Source organism: Polistes dominula, unplaced genomic scaffold (genome assembly GCF_049000335.1).
Source record: "Polistes dominula isolate Pdom_NZ unplaced genomic scaffold, Pdom_raw_medaka contig_73, whole genome shotgun sequence".
In the NCBI taxonomy this organism is placed as follows: Eukaryota; Metazoa; Arthropoda; class Insecta; order Hymenoptera; family Vespidae; genus Polistes; species Polistes dominula.
This window is the reverse complement of record NW_028300951.1, coordinates 1,089,392-1,113,074: the sequence shown is the minus strand read 5'-3', so window position 1 is coordinate 1,113,074 and position 23,683 is coordinate 1,089,392. Positions and strand designations below refer to the sequence as shown.

At 29.2% G+C, this 23,683-nt stretch overlaps 1 protein-coding gene across 1 annotated transcript in view; it reads left to right on the top strand.

Moving 5' to 3' along the window:
- The first annotated feature begins 4,237 nt into the window (after window positions 1–4,237).
- The window catches only part of Eyg (eyegone), a 30,489-nt gene continuing 11,043 nt past the window's right edge, over window positions 4,238–23,683 (top strand). Inside the window, 2 exon segments of the mRNA XM_089172095.1 lie at window positions 4,238–5,707; window positions 15,411–15,587. Coding sequence (XP_089028221.1) covers window positions 5,044–5,707; window positions 15,411–15,587 — 841 coding nt within the window. The 5' untranslated portion in view covers window positions 4,238–5,043.

The following is a 23,683-nucleotide window of genomic DNA, read 5'->3' as shown; positions in this document are numbered from 1 at the left end:
CTTTGACGCATTGAAATGCAGCAAAAAAGAGAGAAACAAAAAGTGTGCAAATAATTTCGTGCATTGGTTTTCTTTCAAGTACCGTTGGCCTACTTCGAAAATATTTTCTTTCTCTCTTTCTCTTTCTCTTTCTTTCTTTCTTTCTTTCTTTCTTCACGGAATATTGCGGTAAGAACTTGAATCGGTGCGGTGGTTGGTCACTTAAATTCTGTGGTCACACGATTAGCCTGTTTTATTTTGAACCAGGATATAATCGAGTTTCGAAGGATGTGTGTTATCTTTTATTATTATTATTATTATTATTTTATAAATAACTTTGAATAGAATTCTTTAAACGTGTACCGTTACGTATCATTTTTTCTCTTTCAGTTTTTTTTCTTTTTCTTTTTTTTTTTCTCAACGAATTCGTACAAAATTTTGTACAATTTATTATTTCTATTTATAGAATTATGAAAATATTTGAAATTTTGTATTTTATTTTATTTAATTTTTTTAGGAAGATCAAATTGAAAATAATTCGATTAGAAAATAATTAAATGTCAATGTGGAATTATGCACGGTATGCTTTAATTAATAATTTAATTATATTTATTGTATATTAAAAATAAAATTTTATTATTTAATATAAATAGTGTATTATATTAATTTAATTGTTAAATTATTATAAAATAATAATTAATTATTTAATATATATTAAATTATTAAAATTTAATTTTTTAATTATAAATAATTTGTTACATATAATAATAATAATAATAATAATAATATATAGATAATATTTATTAAATAAATGTAAAATTAATAATAAAATAATAAATAATAAAATAATTTCAAACTAGTGTGTGTGTGTGTGTGTGTATAGAAACATAATTATAATTAACGATAGGAAGTAAATAATAACGTGCATTAATAAACAAAACATAAATAAATTAAAAAAAAAATGTTAGAAATATTTAAAAAGGAAGTTTCATGTTATAAATTAAACGTCATTAGGTTTTTCACATATTCTCAAAGTTCTAACTAGAAAGTGCTTATTACGAAGAGAAACGTGTCATATTCTTTAACAGGACGTGACGACACACTGAGTCGTCAGAGACTAACATCATTGAATTTGTACTTTGGTTACACCTGTCAACAAATGTTGACTCTTTTAATTTAAATTAAAATTACAATTCATTAAATGTTTAAAAAAAAAATATTGTCAGATTAGTTTTCATATAAAACGAATGGTTCCGTTTGAATAGAAACGATGATCGATGGGGTTGTGATAGTCATTTCTTTTATAACCGACTATAAGAAATGATAGATATATCATTTGATTTATTTATCAGCTACTTTAGTAACACTTTTTATTAATAAATGGGTGATATATTAATAAACCATGGGGGGGGGACAATATTTTCAATATTTACACGATGTTATTTGAACGATTATTCCTATTACAGATTTAACATATCAAACATTAATGCATTAGTTGATATAACATTTGTTGCAAATTATTATACAATGTTATCAACATTTTTATATAGTAACTTTTATAGTACTATTATATTTTTTTATTATTACAAACAATCCTAATTCATCGAGTAAGAGAGAGAGAGAAAAAGAAAAAAGAATAAGAACCAATTACAACGTGAACGAAAGTTTGTACGGAAATGTTAAAAAAGAGAGAGAAAGAGAAAGAAAAAAATGATTACAGTCTAAGAAAAGAAAAAAAAAAGAAGAAGAAAAAAAAAAAGTGGAAATAATGGAGGGTGAAGAGAGTACTACCCCCTTACTAAGGGGGGTTTAGATTGAGATCGATGCACCTATCGTATAAATTGGCGAACGCACTCCTCCGTCGTTGTTGGGTCGCGTGGATAAATCAATTTATACGTCTCACGAGGGTGAGAGGGTGGCTCATGGCAAAGGGAAATATCTCTTGGTGGGTGTTGTTGGTGAACGGTAGCAGAACACAATTCGCCATTTGCATGCTGCTCGCTCGTACATAGGTTATACCTTTCTTACCTTAACAATACATACCTGCGGGTCGATGGTACCTACCCCTAAGGAAAAGCTGCTCGGGTATTATATCGATCACCTACAAGAGATTCCGTGCTTTTATAACTTCAAAACTCAAGCTACACGTTCTCTTCTACCTATAAATAATAGCTCTACCTGTGCGAACATTGTTCTATCTCTCTCTCTCTCTCTCTCTCTCTCTCTTTCTTTCTCTCTTTCTCTTTCTTTTCTTATATTTCTCTTTATAAAACCTCTCTCTCTCTCTTTTAAACCTTAATCGTCAGTGTGGATGGATACAATTGCGAACAACCGTAACTACACTCGCGAAATATACTTCCTATACCAATGTTGCAAACACCCTACTTTACCCTACACCCCCCTCCCCTTATATAGCGAGCTTTTTTTATAATTCTTAGAAAATATACATTTTATTAATATAGGAAATTAAAAATGTTTGTCAATGAATTTAATTTAATTTAACGATAACGAGATTTGATTGTAACTTTGTAAATTGAAATTTTTAATTTATTATTAAAGTCAAATTAATTTAATTTATTTCTAAATTTATATATAATATATTAATAGTATATGTAATAATATACAAATAAAAATATATATATTTTACATTTGATATAGACAAATTTGTATAATAAATAAAATAGAATATTTATATTATAAAAAATCTAATAATTGTACTTAAATATTTATTTATTAAAAAAAAAACCTCATATTTAAAAACTAAATTATGATATTATTTATTATAAAATGAATAATTATGATTTCATTTATTAAAAAAAAAAACCTAATATTTAAAAACTAAAGCTACTTTATGCAAAAAGAAATTTTGCTTTCGAACTGTAAAAACTCTCCTGTAACAGGTTAAAACTTTATCCTCAAAGTATCTACGTAAGATTTGTTAAAAAACACCCCATTGAAGATATGAAGTGTACTACTATCAACAATAAAAATCATCACATTGATGATTTCCAAGATAAATCCATGAAAAACATGATCAAACGAATGATATATCCTTTGATGATCATCAGAATTGAGAAAGAGTGAAAAGGGTTAGTTCAAGCGACGGTTGTCAGCTAAGGTCGGATTTTGTGAACTCTCTGAAAGCGTGGGCGAAAGAGACATGAATAAGAATAAGAAGAATAAGAAGAGGAAGAGGAAGAGGAAGAAGAAGAAGAAGAAGAAGAAGAGGAAAAAGGCGAGGTCGGTGAGCTCAGTGGGCGTCCACGAGCTTGGCCAATTGGTCGATCGAGTTGGTAATGGTCGGTGGGCGTAGATGTAACCACGGATGCGCGACGGTTGTGCGCACTTGGTTGGCTTTTTAACAAACTCTCGTCTGGCTTCCTCTTCGATCTCTTCCCTGTTTCTCTCTTTCCTACTACTACTACTACTACTACTACTACTACTACTACTATCTGTCTCTATCTTTTTCTTATACTCTAAGTCAACCTTATAGTAGTGTACGTCTGCTTCTTGTCTGTCTGAAGCTGTATGTGTGTGTGTGTGTGTATTCGTATGAGAGACTTCTCAACCGGTTTGAACGAACTCGATCGAGGAGGATTGGCGTGGTAATCGTGAGACCACCTCCTTCATCCAGGGTGCACCTTCAATCTCGATCTCACTTGCAAAAGAGGGGCTAGAGGAGGAGGAGGAGGAGGTGAGGAAGAGGAGGTGGCTGTTCGGTGGGTGCGCGCTTCGAACGGGGATCGGACAATCCGCTTGAATCCCGTCATAGTGTGTTGAATGAGAGAGAGAGAGAGAGATAGCAGATTGCTCGTGTCTTCTCAAAGGTATGAGAGAGAGAAAGGAAGAGGGTTCTCTATGGGAAGAGAAGTGGGGAGGTGAAAGGAGGGGAATGTGGTGTTGGTTGGGCGTCGCGACGCTTTAAATCTCTTTCTCTGTCTCAGTCACTCTCTCTCTCTCTCTCTCTCTCTCTCTTTGGGTGTCTGTAGCTCTCTATATGGTTACTCTTTCTCTTTCTCGGTGAAATAAACGGTGGGGGTAAGGCCGCTCGGAGTGCGCGCTTCGAACGAGTCCGAACGGAAGGCAGGCAATCTGCTCGAATCCGGCGGAGCGTGAGCAGCAACGTTAACCTCGCGTGGTGGTGGTGGTGGTGGTGATGGTGGTTGGTTGTTGCTTACTTGCTTGTTGTTGTTGTGTTTTTCTTCTCTTCTCTTCTCTTATCTTTTAACGTTGTGTTGTGGTTCTTTATTAAAGACCAAACTAAGATAGAGAGAAAAGAGAAGGGGTTGAACGTATCGGACGTTTTAAATCACAATCTCTCACCTTTGCAAAATGATTGGAGGTGTGTGTTAGTAGTTGGGGTGGGGGTAAGGCTAGTCCGGGTTACGCTTCGAACGAGTCTTTGAACGGAAGGCAGACAATCTTCACGAATCCGGCGGAACGCGAACAGCCGCCAATTTGTCTGCTGTCAAGAAAAAAATAAAATAAAGGAAACAACAATTGAATAGAAAGAGAGGGAGAGAGAGAGAGAGAGAGAGAGTTATTTAGAGTTGTATTATTTGTGGTTGCATAAGAGAAGAAAGATAAAAATAGGATAGATAGAAATTGCAGCGATGGAAGACAATCGGTTGAGCTTACGTGATGTTGTGCTCCTCGTGTCACGTTGAAGAAGAGGAAGGCTCGCCACGAGCGAGCTACCAAACCTCATCGTCGTCGTCATCATCGTCATCGTGGTCGTCGTTTTATTATTATCGTTTTCATCGATGTCGAGAATACAACGTATCACTACTTCTACAAATCCTATCACCGTTGGTACAACCAACGGAAAGTAGGAGGAGAAGGAGGAGGGGAAAGTGGTGGAGAAGGTGGAGGAGGAGAAGAAGAAGGTCCGATTGCGTTTGTATTCCCTCTGGCACCTTTGTATTCCAATAAGAGAGCACGTGTGTGTATGTGTGTGTGTGTACGTTAAAGAGGAGGAAACAAGGTGCGAGGGAGGAGCCGGTGCAGGCAGGAAAGCAGGCAACCGGTGGAGGGGAGGATCCAGCCGAGAGATCTCGTCTGGTGATGATGATCGGTGGTGGCGTCGCGAGCCCTCCTGGTGGTACTGCCAAGTCGGTGGCTGCGATCGACGCCGAGATGGTGCAGGTCGAGGGCATTGGCAGTGGAAGTGTCAGTGGCAGTGCTAGTGGTAGTGGTAGTCCTGCGACCGCTTCTACGAGACTAACTAATAATAATAATAATAATAATAATAGTAATAATAATAATAATAATAATAATAATCCTAACACCAACGGCAATAGTAACAATAGCAATAATAATAATAATAATAATCATACGAATTCTAACGCGACCAATAATAATAATAATAATAATAATAGTAATAATAATAATAATAATAACGGGAGCAACGGAAATGTTAACAACAATAATGGTCAAAGCGGCTCGGACGTAAGTAATAGCAACAACAACAACAACAATAACGAGGGACACGCTGTGCTAAATTGCAGTGGCGCCGGTAGCGGCGCTACGAGTGACAAGTTTTGCTGTCACGACGAGGACCTTCCCGTGAGTACGGGTGTAACGCGACCTTGGGAACCACCCTCGCCGACCTTCTCCCAGACGAGGTCGCACCTTCTTCAGGTTCATCCGACTCATCATCATCAACATCCGGCTGCTGCCCATCATCATCATCAACAAATGACCGTACCACCGGCTTCCCTTATCGACGGTGAGCTTCTTTTTATTTGATTATTTGTCACTCATCGAATCATTCGCGTCTTCTAATCGTATACAAATGTTTACCGTGTTCGTTGCTTTCCATTTTTATATTTTTTTTTATTTAATATAAACGTTGTGTGTGCGTGCATATCTCTCCGTTGGAAAGATAAGTCGGCAAATCGCAAACAAAAGAAGTTTTAATTCCACGTATGGTAATTACGATGCGTCATACACATCACCGAATGATCCACCACCACCACAATTATCAACATTCGTGTGATTACCTTTTATGCATTTTGTTGAAATAATAAATAGAAATAAAAGAAGAAGTGCACAAAAGGATACGCTACGAGAAATATTTAAAAAAAAAAAAAAATAAAGAAAAAAAAGAACCAAATTGTAAAAGTGTTCGAAGAAGAAAACGTTTCCCATCTTTTACACCTGTATACACTTTTCCAGAAGGATAAACGTTTTTGAAACAAAAAAAAAAAAAAAAAAAGAAAAGAAAAAAAAATGTCAAATGGAAATGAAACGACTTATACTTGGATACTTAATATCATCTTACTTGCTTGCTTGCTTGCTTGCTTGCTTACTTACTTTATTCCTTGTACCAATACACACATTTTCCTACTAGATGTACTTAAGTACTTACCGAACAGATACACACGCACATATACACATATATACATTGGCATTCACGGGCGTGATCGACGTCGATTCTTGACGAGACACGCATCCCCTATCCTCGAGCTATAATTAACGACGATTTAAGCAATTAATTTTTTTACCTTCCGGATGGGATCGTTCAGCAGTTTCTTCTCCGTTACACGCATCTATACGGACTTTTATCTCAACCACGATTTATATACGATATATATCTAAAGTAAATTGTAATTATTGCCATCTTAAAAGAAAGAGAGAGAGAGAGAGAGAGAGAGAAAATCCAATTCTTTTCTTCCTTTTTCCATTCGAGATCGTGTTTTCGATTCGATGATTATCCCTGTTATCTTTTTCTTTTCATTTCATTTTATTTTCTTGTATTTACTATTATTACAGGTAAAAAAAAAAAAAGAAAAAGAAAAAGAAAAGAAAATTAATGAATAAAAGCAAAAATTAGTAACAACAGGAGATTAATCGATGAACCAAAATTTCTTTTTTCAAAGTTTGAAGTAATTTGGGTTTTTCAATTGTTCATTCCGTTTCGGTATTACCAAAAGGTGAAACAAAAATAAAAAAATAAAAAAGAGAGAGAGAGAGAGAGAGAGAGAGAGAAGATTGTCTCGAGTCGCGTGTTAAACTAGCGTGACAAACGCGTTTCATGCTTTTCGAAGTTCGATGTTAGAAGAAAGATGCGAGAAAAGGTAAACTGGTGAAACTGGGGGATGGGTATGAAGGTGAAAAGAGAGACCAAGGGTACTTGGGCGAGTTCGTTAATTGGATTTTTAACCGAGTCGAGAAGACCTTATTTTTTTTTTTTTCTTCCTTATTCTTTTATCAGACGAATCTTCCTACAAGATAAATATTATCCGATAAAGTGTGTATAATGGTTTTTTTAAGGGTAACGTTAGCAATGAGTCACAAATTTTGTCATTTAACTGTACTCGTGTAGTTGTTGAAGTTTTCTAAACATAAGTCTTGGCTTATCAAAAAAAATCGTCGACGTTATTTTTGGATCATCCATGTGTCGATTGAGTCGTCGTCGTCTTCGTCGTCTTCGTCGTCGTCGTCTTCGTCGTCTTCGTTGTCGAACGTTTTCGACGTACCCTTTTTGCATGAACTCAACCAAGCGTGTCAACCATGCTGTCAGATGAAAGAATCTCGTTTGAAAGTATCTTTTGATATACAACCGAACGCGATAGAATGTGTTTTTTTGTTTTAACGTTTGCGAGTAGATTAGAAGATTTTAGATTTGTTTAGGATGATTTGGTCAAATCGTTTGAAATTTTTCTGACGATAGTTATGAAATTATCTTGACGCTGATAACATCTTGATAACTTTAAGGTGAGAGACAAAATATTGATCAATCGATTGAGATGAAATTATTTCAAAGATTCATATAGATAATCAGTAGATAATAATAGTATATTGTAGATAATATTAATATATTGAATTAATTTATTATTTAAATGAATTTTTTTTTGATTTCATATTCATTCATTCATTCATTCATTCAATTGATATATATAATTCATATAAATTATAATTAAATTTATTTAACTAATTAAATTCATATTAATATTTTATTATACAATTATTATATTAAATAATAAATTTATAATATTATATAATTAATATATATATTATTTATTAAATTTATATTACTATTTTTATTATAATTAATAAATTTTACGATTTTATCTATAATAAGTATAAATAAAATATAATATTAGAAAAAATCTATGATAATTATAAATAAAATATAATAGTAGAAAAGATCTATAATAATTATAAATAAAATATAATAGTAGAAAAGATCTATAATAATTATAAATAAAATATAATAGAACAAAATCTGTAATAATTATAAATCAAATATAATAAAATAAAGATCCTGTAATAATTGCAAATAAAATATAATAGAAGAAAATCTGTAATAATTAAAAATAAAATAAAATAGTAGAAAAAACCTATAATAATTATAAAAATAAAATAAAATAGTAGAAAAGATCTATAATAATTATATAAATAAAATAAAATAGTAGAAACTATCTATAATAATGATAAATAAAATATAATTAGAAAAAAATCGATAATAATTATAATTAAAATCATTTACGTAGCTATGATCTAATTTTGTTTAGCTTCTATTTCCCTTTTGTCATGCATTCTTCTTCGCACATTTGAAACTACTTTGTGCCACGCCCTGATTCGTTGAAATTACCAAACGAAACAATCTCTTCGAATTTAGATGAAATATTTTTTCCATTATTTTCATTCTTTTTTTTTGTTTTTCAACGTTAATTCATTTCTTTATAATCATCGGAATATTTTGATTCGTTTGTTCAAAAATGAAATCATTTGGAAGAAGACACGATGAGTTTTATAAAAAAAAATATTCAAATAATTCATCAAGATAATCAATCCAATGAATAATTCTATTCAAGTAAGAACAAATAATTTTTCTAGTTCAAAGTTATTACAATTTCATTTGTTAATTAATTTGAAACGGATATGATAACGTTTAGCATTATTTTTCTTAAAAACACGTGACACGTGATTGTCAGAAATGATTTATCATAAATAGATAGTTACTTTCTTACGCATATATATATATATATATCAATGTTAAGAATTTAGATCGAAAGATAGTAGATTAGAAATGTTTCTATTCAATGTTAAAAATGATCTTTAACTCATATGTAATTGATAAATTGTTATTTTAGATTTTTTTCTGTTTTTTTTTTTGTTTAACCATGACAATCTTGTCTAAATGATTTATAAGGATACCTACTTTCTTACACATACAAACACACACACACACCTCTCATACATACATATATTAAAGTTAAGAATTTATATTAGAAGATAGTCAATTAGAAATGTTTCATAACAAGTGTTCAAAATAATTATTTTGGTTAATTCTAATTCATGAATGGTTCATTTCTAATTCATGAATGGTTCATTTCAAATTCATGAATGGTTCATTTCTAATTGATATAATCAAATAGAATTTTTATTCATTTAACTATGATAAAATCATCATGATGAATTTATAAAGTTATATGTATATGTTTGTATAAAAAAGATTGAAAAGTTTTGTATAAGGATAATTCTTATCAGATCGCGCGCACGAGTGAACCTTGGGTTGGGGTTGGTGTAGGAAATTAGCGGACGTTTCGACGGTAATCTCTTCGGATCCGTCGCGTCCTTTGTACAACCTGTTCCCGAGCTCGATTGCGCTTTGATCCTTCTCGTCGTTTGCTTCAGGTAGCAGCTGCCAGCTAAAATCTCGGATAACGAGAAAAACGTAGCTTTTATTTTTTTGTTTTTTTTTGATTTTCATTTTGTATCTGTTTTTTTCTTCTTTTTTCCTATTGAAATGATTAATCGAGAAATTGGTATCTAATCTTCGTTTCTTTCAAAGATACTCCTTTGGTGTCAGATACTGTTTTTTTTTTGTTGTATTATTGCTTTTCTATAATTGAGATTATTTTTATTACGGATGTATTCATTGATTTGTAATTATTTTTCAATGTTGGTATATATTAATATGATGTTTGAGATGATTGAAAAAATATTTGTATGATTTGTAATAGAAATTTGATTGATTTAGTGTTGAATTTGTTAATTTTGATTTAATAATTTGATGTGTTAAAGATGATTGACAAATGTTTTTATGATTTGTAATACTAAGTTTGTTGATTAATTTGTAATACAAATTTATCTAATTAATATTATTTTACAGTTTGGATACAACATTACACAATGTTAGAAAAATATTTTTATTATTTGTAATAGAAATTTACTTAATTAATATTATTTTAAAATTTGAATACAACATTACACGATGCTAGAAAAATATTTTTATAATTTGTAATACAAATTTTGCTAATTAATATTATTATTATTATTATTAATTGGCATTAGGAACTCGAAAGTTCATTGCTGGATTATATTATCTTCAAAATTTGAATATAACATTATACGATGGTAAAAAAATATTTCTACAATTTGTAATACAAATTTATCTAATTAATATTATATTTTCTAAATTTTGATATAACAAAACACGATACTATGAATCACGGTAGAAAAATATTTCTGTAATTTGTAATACAAATTTACCTAATATAATATTATTTTCAAAATTGTAGTATAGCATAACACCATACTAGACAAATATTTCTATAATTTGTATTACAAATTTATCTAATTAATATTATATTCCAAATTTCAATATAACATAAAACGAAACTATGAATTAGGGTAGACAAATATTTCTATAATTTGTAATACAAATTTACCTAATTAATATTATATTCCAAATTTCCATATAACATAAAACGAAACTATGAATGACGGAATAACTTTATAACAAAATTAATAAAAAATAAAACAATAAATAAAAATAATGAAACAACTTTTATCAAAAAAAAAAAAAAAAAAAAAAATATAATTGTCCCTGAATAAACAACACAAAACAACGAAATCGACACCATATGCAAAAGGGCTTGTTGATTCATATTATTCCAAACTTCCACCTATCTTTCAATTTAATCTTATTTTTTTTTTATTACAAAATCAATATAAATAACAACAAATACCATAAATTTAGTCTTCATTGAATTTTAGACAATAATCTATCTAAGCTTATTATTGATTCTCGTTCCTCTCTCTCTCTCTCTCTCTCTTTCCTTCTCATTTTGTTTCTTTTTTCTTTCCTTATCCACGTCTTTTCCATCAGCGGTTTCGCACCCGCTCGAATACACCGGGTTAACTTCGTCCCGAGAACTCGTTCAAAACCGGTTCCCGCGTCTCACGTCGGACGCAACGACGCGACGCATTTCTTTCAGTGCATCGGCTACTTTCGTTTTCACGACACCTCCGATCGCTTTGACACGAAATGAGCGCGGAATGCACGTACAACGACAACGACGACGACGACGACAACGACGACGATGACGACGACGACAACGACGACGAAGACTATGGTTGTTCAACCATTGACGATGGTTGCTGGAGAAGAATCTTCGTAAGAAACAACCCAGAATTAGTAGTTTTTCATTTTCATACAATTTTTTTTTATCTGACATTTTCTTATCAATTTTAAATGATTTATTTGTTTTTTTTTTTATATTATTTAACTTGACACCTTGATTTCTATTAAATATTCCGAGAAATATAATTATTTATTGTTTTTGTTTTAATTTATTTATTAATTTGTTGGATGATACAATTTGTTTATTAAATACCCAAAGAAATATATTTATTTCTAATTTTTTTAAAATTATTTATTATTTATTATTATATTGCAATATAGAATTTTGCAATATTGCAACATAATAATATTAATAATAAATTTGTGCAATATAGCAATGTTGCAATAATAGAATTTCTTTTCGTGTCTACTAACTATTTCATTAATTATCAATTTAATAACAAATTTATAATTAACAAAATTTAATTATAAATTTAATAATTAATTAACAGTTGATCGATGTCACATTGATGTAATACACTTGAACGTGATATTTTTAAAAGTATACACTGCTATTACACATAAAATTATTAAATACTATCTTTCTAATATAATAAACAATTTTTTTCATTCGTAAAATATATTTTTAATACCGTAAAATTACCCATAATACGATCAAAATGATTTATACAGTTAATCCAATTTATTATGAGGGATATTTAATTATAATTTTATTAGAATTATATTGAACGTTTTTGTTATTGAATAATTTGTAAATTTATTTTATAATATATATATATATATAATAATAATCAAGATCATATATTACATTAAAAAAAAAAAAAAAGATAAATATTCTTTGAAAATATGTATATAAAATTATTAAGTGTGTATTCGTGTATTATAATACATTGGCAGAGTTTGCACGATATTTAAAGAGAAATGATATTAAAAGATAAAACCGGTACGTAACACATATACGACCCACCACGACTAATAAGGGTTTAAATTTATGTCGAAAGGATAATATTATCCAATGTTTGCATTCACCTCGTTGAAGGGTCCTCCACCATAAAAGGTGCAAGTCTCATATCGGTTATAAGCAATGTGAAAGAATTTCGAAGTTCCTTTTATGATCCCTTCATCGTCCTCAAATTACTTTATATGTAGATTTGTATGCTCAAGATCTAAACTCGTAATATCAAAAATAAATTTGATTTTATTTTTTCTTTACCCCCTTCTTCTTCTTCCCCTTCTTCCTCTTCTTATTATTATATTGATATATTTTTTTCTCAATTTTTATTTCATTTTTTTTATATCTTTGAATCGTTTGTTTTAATTGCAAGGAACTCGAAGAAAAAGAAACTATGATTTGAAAATATTTTTTTTAAAAGGAAAATTCAAAAATCATTTTATTTATTTTTTAACCCTCTTCTTCCCCTTCTTCTTCTTTTTATTATAATATATTTTTTGTCTCTGTCTCTATTTTTTTAAATATTTTTATTTTATTTATTTCTTTTGATCGGTCGTTTTAATTGCAAGCAAAAAACAACCATCATTTGAAAATATTTTTTTTAAAGAGAAAATTCAAAAATCATTTTATTTATTTTTTAACCCTCTTCTTCCCCTTCTTCTTCTTCTTTTTATTATGATATATATTTTGTCTCTCTCTCTCTCTCTTTCTATTTTTTAAATATTTTTTTTTTATTTATTTCTTTTGATCGTTTCTTTTTAATTGCAAGCAAAAACAAACATCATTTGATAAATATTCTCTTAAGTGAAAATTTTTTAAACTATAAGAAAATGATAAGTTTAAAGAAACCATTTTCCTCCCATGTGTCATATATTTTCCTTATGCCCATATAGGCATAGTTGTTGCATTAAAATCCGCGTCGTTAGGTTTATCTTCGTGTACTAAAGCTCGAAGATTATATAGCCTCAACGTTGTTAAATCGTTCAACTTCTATCGATTGGGTGAGAGAAAAAAAAAAAAACAAACCAAGAGAAATAACTAAATTGAAATACAAAATTGAAAATTAAAAAAAAAAAACAAAAAAAAAAAAAAGGATTAAAAATAATCGATCGATTTCAATTGAATATTTCACACATTTTAAATGTGCATAACTTGTGTAGTAACTCATACAAAGATAAATGAACAAATGTCATGAGTATAGCAAGAAGAAAGAAAGATTGACGGTCATTGGTCAGTTTAAATTACAATTCAATAAAATAATTAATTATTTTTACTATTGTCAATTAATTAATAATGCAACAACAACAACAAATAAAAAACCGAATGATTTGATGTTAAACGAAGATGGTATGCAATTATAAAACGATACACAATTATGCTAAATTGAAATTGTCCTTAAATGATATTTGCTAATTGTACGAGTAATCTCATTTCGATTCTTGTAATAATTGATTTCGAAAATAATAATAATCGTTTAGTATACCTACACTCATCCTTTTGTCGACATCTTTTACAGAATCATGGATGCAAATGATTCTTAATGACGAGCTCGCGTTAGATCATAAAATCGTTTTGCTTGCGATTCAGTCGTAAAGATTAGTCGACCATAAAATGTGTGTGTTTTTTTTTTTTTTTTTATTATTCTTTTCGAAGAAGAAGAAGAAGAAGAAGAAGGAGAAGAAGAAGAAGACGAGATTTCTTTTCTCTCTCTCTTTTATTTTTTTTTTTAATTCTCATATCTTTTATATCGTTGTCCTTCGAAAAATTACGAGTCGTTTCGCACCTAACCGATATTAACTCGAATATACAATACTTTTTGGACACCTGGTATAAATGAATAAGATGAGATAAGATGATGATAGAGTAAAGTTTTATTAGGATATTTCAAATCACCTCCTATCACCTCCAATTTTATTCCATGATCTTTGAAGAGACTGAATACACACCTTTTGAACACTTAGTGCAGGGGTCGGCAACCTGCGGCTCGCGAGCCACATGCGGCTCTTTGAATGTGAAACTGCGGCTCTTTTTAGTTTACAAGAGTTTAGAAAATCGTTCTGAATCGATTAACGAGGATTAGGCACAAAAAAACTAACTTTATTGTTGGCAAGAAGAAATTTTGTGGCTCTTTGTAAAACTTTGCAAATTTTTCGGCTGTTTCGATTCAAAAGGTTGCCTTAGACCCCTGACCTAGTGTAAATGAAAAAGATGAGATAAGATGATTGATAGAGAATAGTTTTATTATGTCCCCATCTCACCTAGACTCTTATCTTCAATTTTATTGGCTGATGTTGGATGAGAAGATTCCCATTTGTGAGATAATGGATACCAAGCATGGGTGTGCGCGAGTAATTTCAATTAATTCGTGAGGAATAATAATAAGTCGACATTTTGTACCGTGACCTCTCAACGTTCTTCTTGATCTTTCTGATAGTTCATTGTCATCATAACGAACCGTTCAAATCCGAGTAATTTTATCGATAAAAAGTTGATAGGTGAGAATGCTTATTTCCTTCTTCTTCTTCTTCTTCTTCTTCTGCTTCTGCTTCTTCTTCATCTTCTTTTTGTGCGAAGAAATCGTGATCGTGTCAAATCATCTTCGACGAACATTTCTACGAATGAAAATTCGACTTTTTCTATTCGTATAATATTCAATCATTTTGTTGTAATTATTTCAATGAATTATTTCAATTATTTTACAATCTCAAAACAATGTTGTAATTTTAACTTTTTTTTTTAAATCGTTGACACTTTGTTTGTTCATTTTTTGATCCAACCACACATCTTGTTTTATTTATTTAAACGAATTATTTAAATTATTTTACAATCTCGTGACGATATTTTTGTACTTTTAATTCCTCTAAATCATTGACACTTTCTTTGGTTTTCTTTTTGATCTAATCCCATTTTATTTTATTTATTCATTTAAACAAATTAATTAAATTACTTTACAATCTCCTGACGATATTTTACTTTTAATTTTTTCTAATTCATTGACACTTTTATTTATTACAATTTCATCTTTGAAACACACAAATGAAAAATTAATACAAAAAAAAATATTAATTTTATTCTTTATTCTCTGTGTGTTGCATCAACAAGGCGTGAGCTTGCAAAGCTGTACAGCTGGACCATTTGCTAGCGGAAATGGCGGTGGTGCATCGAGACAACGTTTGTTGGAACTGTCACATGGATTGGGTGCTCTTAGACATTACAATGATTTAGCCAATCATGTGTTATCATTAAATCAACAAGGTGCCGTCGTTACGAAACTTTTAGGTGAGTTATATTACCATTAATTATTATTTATTCTTTCAAAAAAAAAAAAAAAAAAAAAAGGGGGGGGTCTCAATATTGCGTATTTTATTCAAAATGAAAAAACAAAAATATATTGAATTATTCAGAAAGTAATTTCATTTTTTTCCCCCTGACACAATTTTCACATTAATCAATGCAAATTGACAAATAACAACACGTACAATTGTTGACAATTAAAATTAATCAAATTGAATTATTTAAACCCCCTCCCCCCCCTTCAAAAATCTTAAATTTAAATCTTGAAACAAAACATGTCTTCATTTTTCACAAAAATAAAACAAAACAACATACTGAACTAATATCCAATACATAGTTCGTTGCAATCATAATGTTCATTAATTGATTATTATAGTTGTCATTATTATCATTAATAATACGTATTTCATCGTTTAATCGAATTTAATCGAAATGAAAAAGTATAAGTTCCATGATGTTTAACACCATGCGTTCTTCAAGGTTGCTAAATCTGATATAAAACTCGGTGAAACTGGATAGGCAAGAAACTCGACAGGATTTGTTGTTGCACGATTCTCAAACGTTTCGTGTGACGTTAAACGCATCATTTCTAAATGCCGATCTAATCGAACATCATTGTGTGTGTGTGTGTGTGTGTGTGTGTGTGTGTGTGTGTTGGACTCCATGAAAGTTTAGTAAAAAAGGATCGTATGAAATGAAAAGATATTGAAATGAAATGAGAATGTGATACTTGTTTTGTATTTTCTATTTTTTTTTTTTTTTTTTTTCAAATTAAAAACTTCAACAATTTTCACGATTTTACAGCTTTTGTTTGGAAATTTTTTTGAAATTTTTCTTTCCCATTTTAAGTATCTTATTTATAGTTGTAAGTACGATTGGAATAACATTAAAGCTCGTAAAACGTTTCTACAGTGCTCATGTTATGGTTCGTTTTCCGGAACACTTTTTGTTGTTGTTGTTGTTGTTGTTGCAATTTTATAGGATGTAAAACTACCCCCTCCCCCTCCCCCTCCCCCCCCCTAAAAAACAATGAAAGAAGGGTAAAGAGAAGAGGAACTAGGGAGAGGGGAGAAAGTATTAACGTGTATTATTGACGGGTATATGAACGTTACGACGATGGTGCAGCTATGCAATGCAGTGCAATGCAATGCAACGAGTATTCCGAACTCGTTAGCCGTCGAAGATTAGTTGGTAATGGTCGTTTCTTTTAAGCTGCTACTACTACTACTACTACTACTACTATTACTACTATTATTATTGATATATATTTCAGAAGGAATCTTTAAGAATTTTTGGTTGAATAATGTAATAAAAATAATTTGGTTTATTTTTGTTGGAATTGTATAATTTAGGGTTGGTATTTGATTGAAAGGAATGATAGAATGAACATTTTTTGTTCTAATTTTATTTCATTGAAGTATTCTAAATTGGTTGTATTTATTATTTAAAAGGTTTTTTATCAATTATTTAATTATTTTATAATAATTAATATAATTATATTATTATATTAATAATTTTTATATAATTTAATTCTTATTATTTTATTATTATTATTAGATATTATTTTATAAATTAAGTATATAAATAATTTATTTATAATTTTAAATACATATATTAATTTTAATTAAATTCTAATTTAATTATTAATATAATATAATTATATTTATAATATTAAATATATATATAAATATAATATTTTAATTATAACAATAGGAAAAGAGGGGTTCTAAGGAACGGGAAGTTGCTATTAAAAGAACGATAAAGTAAAGAGAGAATCAAGACTGGTAGCTTGTGAAAGAGAAAGAAGAGAGAAAGAAGAGAGAAAGAAAAATATAAAGAGAATACGAATAAATACACACATACACACACAAACATACATACATACACAAATATACATATATATATATATACAATCGATAGAGTAAGATGAGTGGTTGTTACAGGTGTGGTCAAATTCATGGAAAAGTTCAAGTAACCATCGTCAACATTTCAAATGAAGAATGAAAGAATTGTAGATGAGAGTAATAAAACACACAGAGAGAGAGAGAGAGAGAGAGAGAGAAAGATATTCCTATCGAAAAAAGGATAAAAAATAAAATATATAAAATAAAAATAAAAAGGAGGAGGTAGTGGAACGCGAGTTGAAGTTGGGTTTTCTGTTTCTGAGCTTGGGCATCTTCTTCTTCTTCTTCTTCTTCTTCTTGTTCTTTGGGTTTCAGCTTCTCGTTCCTCGTTAAGTTTACGAGCCGCTCGTAAAAATACCGTTCGACTTGGGTTCTCTCAAACTCGTCGGTAATGTCTTCATCTTGTGCTGGATACAGACTCCTTAGGCGTCTCGAGGTGAATATAATGTACTATAATCGAGCAACCAATTACTTAACGGAGGCGAACAATTAATCCTGTTTGGATCCACCAGTTCTCGTTGGATTGCTTTCTCTCAATTTCTATAGTATTTTAAAAAGATATATATATATATATATATACCTGTTTCTTTTAATCTTACATTTTTCTACAAACCCTGTCATTCCCTTCTACCTCCTCCCACTCACCAAAGTTGGAAATTTGATTTGGAAGTTGGAATTGTGATTATTTTCACAGCTATCAACGAAAACTCGTTTCGTTCGTTGGATTTGATAAAAATGTGGTTGTAGTATTGCTTAATTATTATTTTCTTTTTATTATTATTATTATTATTATTTTTTTTTTTTTTAATTTTATCAATTAGATTGTCAGAATGTGATCGTTTGAAAAAGGGATCAGTTTTGTTTGTTTTTTTCTTTTTCATTTTTTTTATTTTTTTATTTTGAATGGAAGAGGAGATTGGGGGATAATTAATTGATCAGATTTATACTTTGATTTTTGTTGTTGTAGTTCGAAACGAGGTTTAGTTCTTTTATAGTCCCGTTTTTTATTTTATTTTTTTTTTGGTATTCAAGAATTCGTAGTTTTGTAGTTAATCGGATTTGTTGTTTTTCCTTTTTAGTTAGTTGAATTCGTATGGTTGTGGGTTGGATGGGTTGTATCGTTAATTAATTGTGGAACGTTGTAGTAGAAAATTAAAAACAATACAATTTTTTTTTCTATGAAATTTTTTTTAATATTATATATAATAATATAGTATATATTATAATAATTTTATTTAATTTTATTAAATTATAGTTTAATTAATTTAATATTTTAATAAATTTATATTTATAGTAATTGTGTTAAATTTATAAATAAAATATAATATATAATTTTAATAAATTAAAATTTTAATAATTTTATTATTAAATTGTAATTTAATTAATTTAATATTTTAATAAATTTAAATTTATAATAATTGTGTTAAATTTATAAATTATTATATATATATATATATAATATATAATTTTACTTTAAATATTATATTTATATTATATATTTATATTTAAAAAATATTATTATATTTATATTATATTTATATTATAAAAATACATAATATAAATATTTTATATTTATATATTAATTTTATTTTAAATATTATATATTATAAATAATTTTAAATTTATAAATTAAATATTATAATATATATATATATATATATAATTATTAAATAAATTAAATTTTTAATAAATTTATTATCAATTATATTATATATTATAAAAAATAATTTTATATTTATATGATTTAATTTATATAATGTAATTACTATATTGCATTTTAATATATATTATATATTATATATTATATATTATATTATATTATATATTATATAATTTTCTTTTGATGAAACAATTCGAATAACTTTGTTGAAATATAGTTTTTTTTGTATTCCTCTTTCTTTTCTGATTTTTTAAATCATTCGTAATTTTCTACGAGAGAACCCACACAAACATTCCAGAATAATTCGAGAAGAAAATTAGTCTAATTAAGGGGACAACAAGAACAAGAACAACAACAACAACAACAAAAAAATCAAATTCTTCGTAGAAGAATTGTCTTTCGACCAACACAACAAAAACCGATCATCGAAAATAACCCCCTGTGGGTCAGTCATTCAGTTTCATTCGCATAATCGTTTCTCTTAAAGTTAGAAGCAGAAGAAGAAGAAGAAGAAGAAGGATCGTCACAACGATAAGGATCATTTTTTTTTTTTGCTTTTTTTTTTTTTAGGAACGTGTGTCCTTCTACCAGCTACCGCGAGAAAAACAAAGATAGAGAGAGAGAGAGAGAATGTGAAAAAATCGTAGGAGGAACGAAATTCTTCGGTAGCGAAGATTTACCAGCAGTTAGTCCAACAGAGAAAATTGTTTCCAATCGACGACACGCGATCAAAAAACTAAAACTATGCCTTTGAATTATTATTATTCTCTTTCTCTCTCTCTCTCTCTCTCTCTCTCTCTTCTACGTGTTTTTTTTTCTTTTCTTATCTTACCTAAATGTTGAGAAGTAAAAAAAAGAATAAAAAAAGAAAGAAAGAAAAAAAAAAAAGATAACGAGACTAAGAGAGAGAGAGAGAGAGAGAGAGCAGAGAAAGAAAGAAAGAGAGAGAGAGAGAGAGAGAGAGAGAGAGAAAGAAAAATGTGTTTGCATGTTTGCATAAATAATAATCGTTCTTGATCCGCTTTTCAATGTTTTCTATGTGTTTTTTTTTCCCCTATTTTTTTTTTTCATTTTTTATTTCACGTACTTGTGTGTGCATGCATGCATTTAATCTGCTCGGACGTATGCATACGATTGGTCGATTTAAAAAAGTTTCTTTTTGTAATTCCACTTTTTTGTTTTCTTTTTCTTTTTTTTTTTTATTCTCAATCGAAGTCTCAAACACTTTTTCTCTCTTTCTCTCTCTCTCACTCTTTGCTAAATATATTATTTTCTCTCCCTTTTTCTTTAATTCTTTTTTTAATTTCCATAAGCCAACGTTAATTTTTTTCCTTTCATACGAATAACAATGAGCACTCTTGCTTATCTACATTTATGGAATGTAAAAACGTGTTTCCACGTATTTGAGAATAAAGAAAGAAAATATCATTTAAAATGAAAGAAAAAGGTTTTATGTGACAGTGGGTGTGGGTTTGGGGGAGGAAGAGGGGGCAACAAAAATTACATATTACCTTGTCACATACATAAATACATACTTTTTTCTGTAAGAAATAATATACAACGAAAAAGAAGTCAATTGAATTTACTCTAATTACAAAATGGCGTTTTGCATTTATTTATTGCATTGGCAGTAAACAAAATTTAAATTGAAAGGATAATCTTTGTAGAAATTTTTTTTTCAATTTTATATATTAATTTTATAAATAATTGATTAAAACGTAGTAAAAGAATTTTTATTTGTATTGTATTGTGTTTTTATTTTTATAAAATTCAAAATTCTAATAGGGTGATATTAATAATAAAATATATAAGTATATTAATATATAATATTATTATTATATTATATTTATTATGATATATATATAATATGATATAATAATACTATAAAATAATAATACTACTATATACTACTATATAATAATAATACAATCAAATATATAAGTAGCCGTAGATAGCCATGTGGTCTAAATCCTTAGCTTATGAAAATCTAACTGACCAGACCCCCCACGATCGAGTCCAATCAATTTCGGGTTTTTTTTTCTGTCTATGGTTAAACCGTAAATGTTATTATTTAATATATATAATTATATTATAAATATAAATTAAATAGTATATATATATAATATAATAATAATACTCTATTTAATATTTATATATATATAATATGTAATATATAATATAACAATATATTATATATTAAATTATAATATAACAATATTATATATTACATATTATATATATATATAATATACTAATATACTTATTTATACTAATAGTATAAATATATAATATAATTACTATATAATAATATATAATAATTAAATATTATATATACTATAATAATATTATATATTAAATTATAATAATAATATTATATATTAACCTTCGCTTTATCACCCTTCCTGGAGTAAAACACGCTTACCACACCCGGGTCCTGTGGACCCGAGCGAGAAAAATCGTTATAAAAAAGAAACTATTGCCATAGAGATTTACTTCAACATTTTTTGGAGACTTCTTTAATACTTACTTAAAAAGATTATATAGGTTTTATAGCTTTAAATTAAATTTAAATATGTTTAAAAAATTACCAAAGTTAAACAATTGAGAAAAATGACTCAAGTTGCAAAAAATGAAGTTGAAATCATCATGCATAAAAGAATATATATGAGTGTGTGTAGATGCAATCGTGTTAAGTGGTTGTTATTTTCGAATTTAATTAAAAACAATGTATCTTTACTATCTCTTTTAGAAGAGAGTAAAGAGAAAGAAGAGAGAGAGAAAGAGAGGATACCTTGTTTTTCGAGTTGTGGTATCTTCCTTGAATACGCTCGAAGCTATTTCTTCTCTCCATTCGTTGTCCATTCTCTTTTCGACGAGGGAAATATCTGTAATTGACAGTCGCGAAATGTTCTCGCAAATACCTCCTATACTATACCGCCGCCCCTGTTTTTACATTTTATATTCCTTTTACATTTAAAAACATCTTGGGTCCTTCCTTATTACCCTTAATACCCTTTTTTTTCTTCTGTACTTCAAACCAATGGCTCACGCATGCTTCACATTACGTGAATATAGCGTATGCTATATTCAAAATTAATATATTATATAAAATATAAAATGTAATATAAAATAAAATAAAATTAAATGAAATAAAATTAAATGAAATGAAATCAAAAGAAGGTGGGGTACTTCCCCATATTATTTTTCTTCTTTCTTTTAAACCAATGGATCACGCATACTTCATATTACACCTATGATACATACAAAATTAAAAAAAAAAATAAAATAAAATATAAAATAAAATATATAAAATGAAAAGGAATAAAATCAAAAAGAAGGCAAAATCAAGAAGAGAACTGAAAAACGTACAAGAGAGAGAGAGAGAGAGAGAGAGAGAGAGAGGAAAGAGAGAGGTTAAGAGAGAAGAAGAAGAGGATGGAATTTGCTCGAGGCATGGATACCTATTAGGTGGGTACATCGTTTATACCAGGCACGCACTTCAGCCGTGGGAGCGCACGCGATATCCTACCGGCTTTAGCCATCATTATTGTTATTAATAATAGTACGTAACGACCGATAATTGCTCAAGTCTGCCTGCGCCTCTGCTTTCCATTACCTTGCTTGCCAGCAAAACTTGACTCCGTCAGTTTTAGAAACAGAGAGAATAACAGAAGTGGGGGAGTGGGGTGGTCTGAAGGGGGAGGTTGGTTAGGGGGGTAGGAGGGTATAGGGAAGTGGAGGAAGAAGAAGAAGAAGAAGAGAAAACATCCTTCCATTCTTGTTGTTCAACTTTGACGTTCATTTTTGACGTTAGCAAATGCCAAGTGGTTAGGGTCAATGCTAATGGCCACGAAAGAATCATCCTCACCACGTGCACACCCATCACCGTGGTCCACCACCATCATCATTAGTTTTTTTTTCTTCTTTATCCTTCTCGTCCTTCTTTCCTTCCTTCCTTCTCTTTCTCTTTTCAAAATCTAACCATGGAATATAATCGTTTTTCAATTGGTACTGGGTACTTTGATTTAGAATATTTTGATAAATTGGATAACAGGTGTACGTTGTAAAATAATTCTGGTTTCGTGTGTGTATGTGTGTGAGAGAGAGAAAGAGAGAGGAAGAGAGACAGTTTACTTTTCGTACTTACAAACTTAAGGAAAGGAATATTTTAAAAGTGTAATTTCTTATGGGTAATCATAAGTAACAAGTACCTTGTTGTGTTTCTTATATTCAAACTTGAGTATAAGAGGAGTTTGCCTTTCGTGCCGGAGAGTTTACTCTCCTCGAAGGATCTTCCTTCGGCTATCCTTTCCTTGTATTATACCTGAAGAAGATGAAAAAGAAAAAGAAAAAGAAGAAGAAGAAGAAAAAGGATTTCTTATTTGGAAAATAGGCTCTGTAACCGAGAAAGATCGACAGGTATATCGGTTCTCTTGACGTTTCAGGAAAAAACGTTTAAATATCTCTTTCTCTCTGTCGTCTCTCTTTCATTTTCTTTCATGTTATATTATTATATT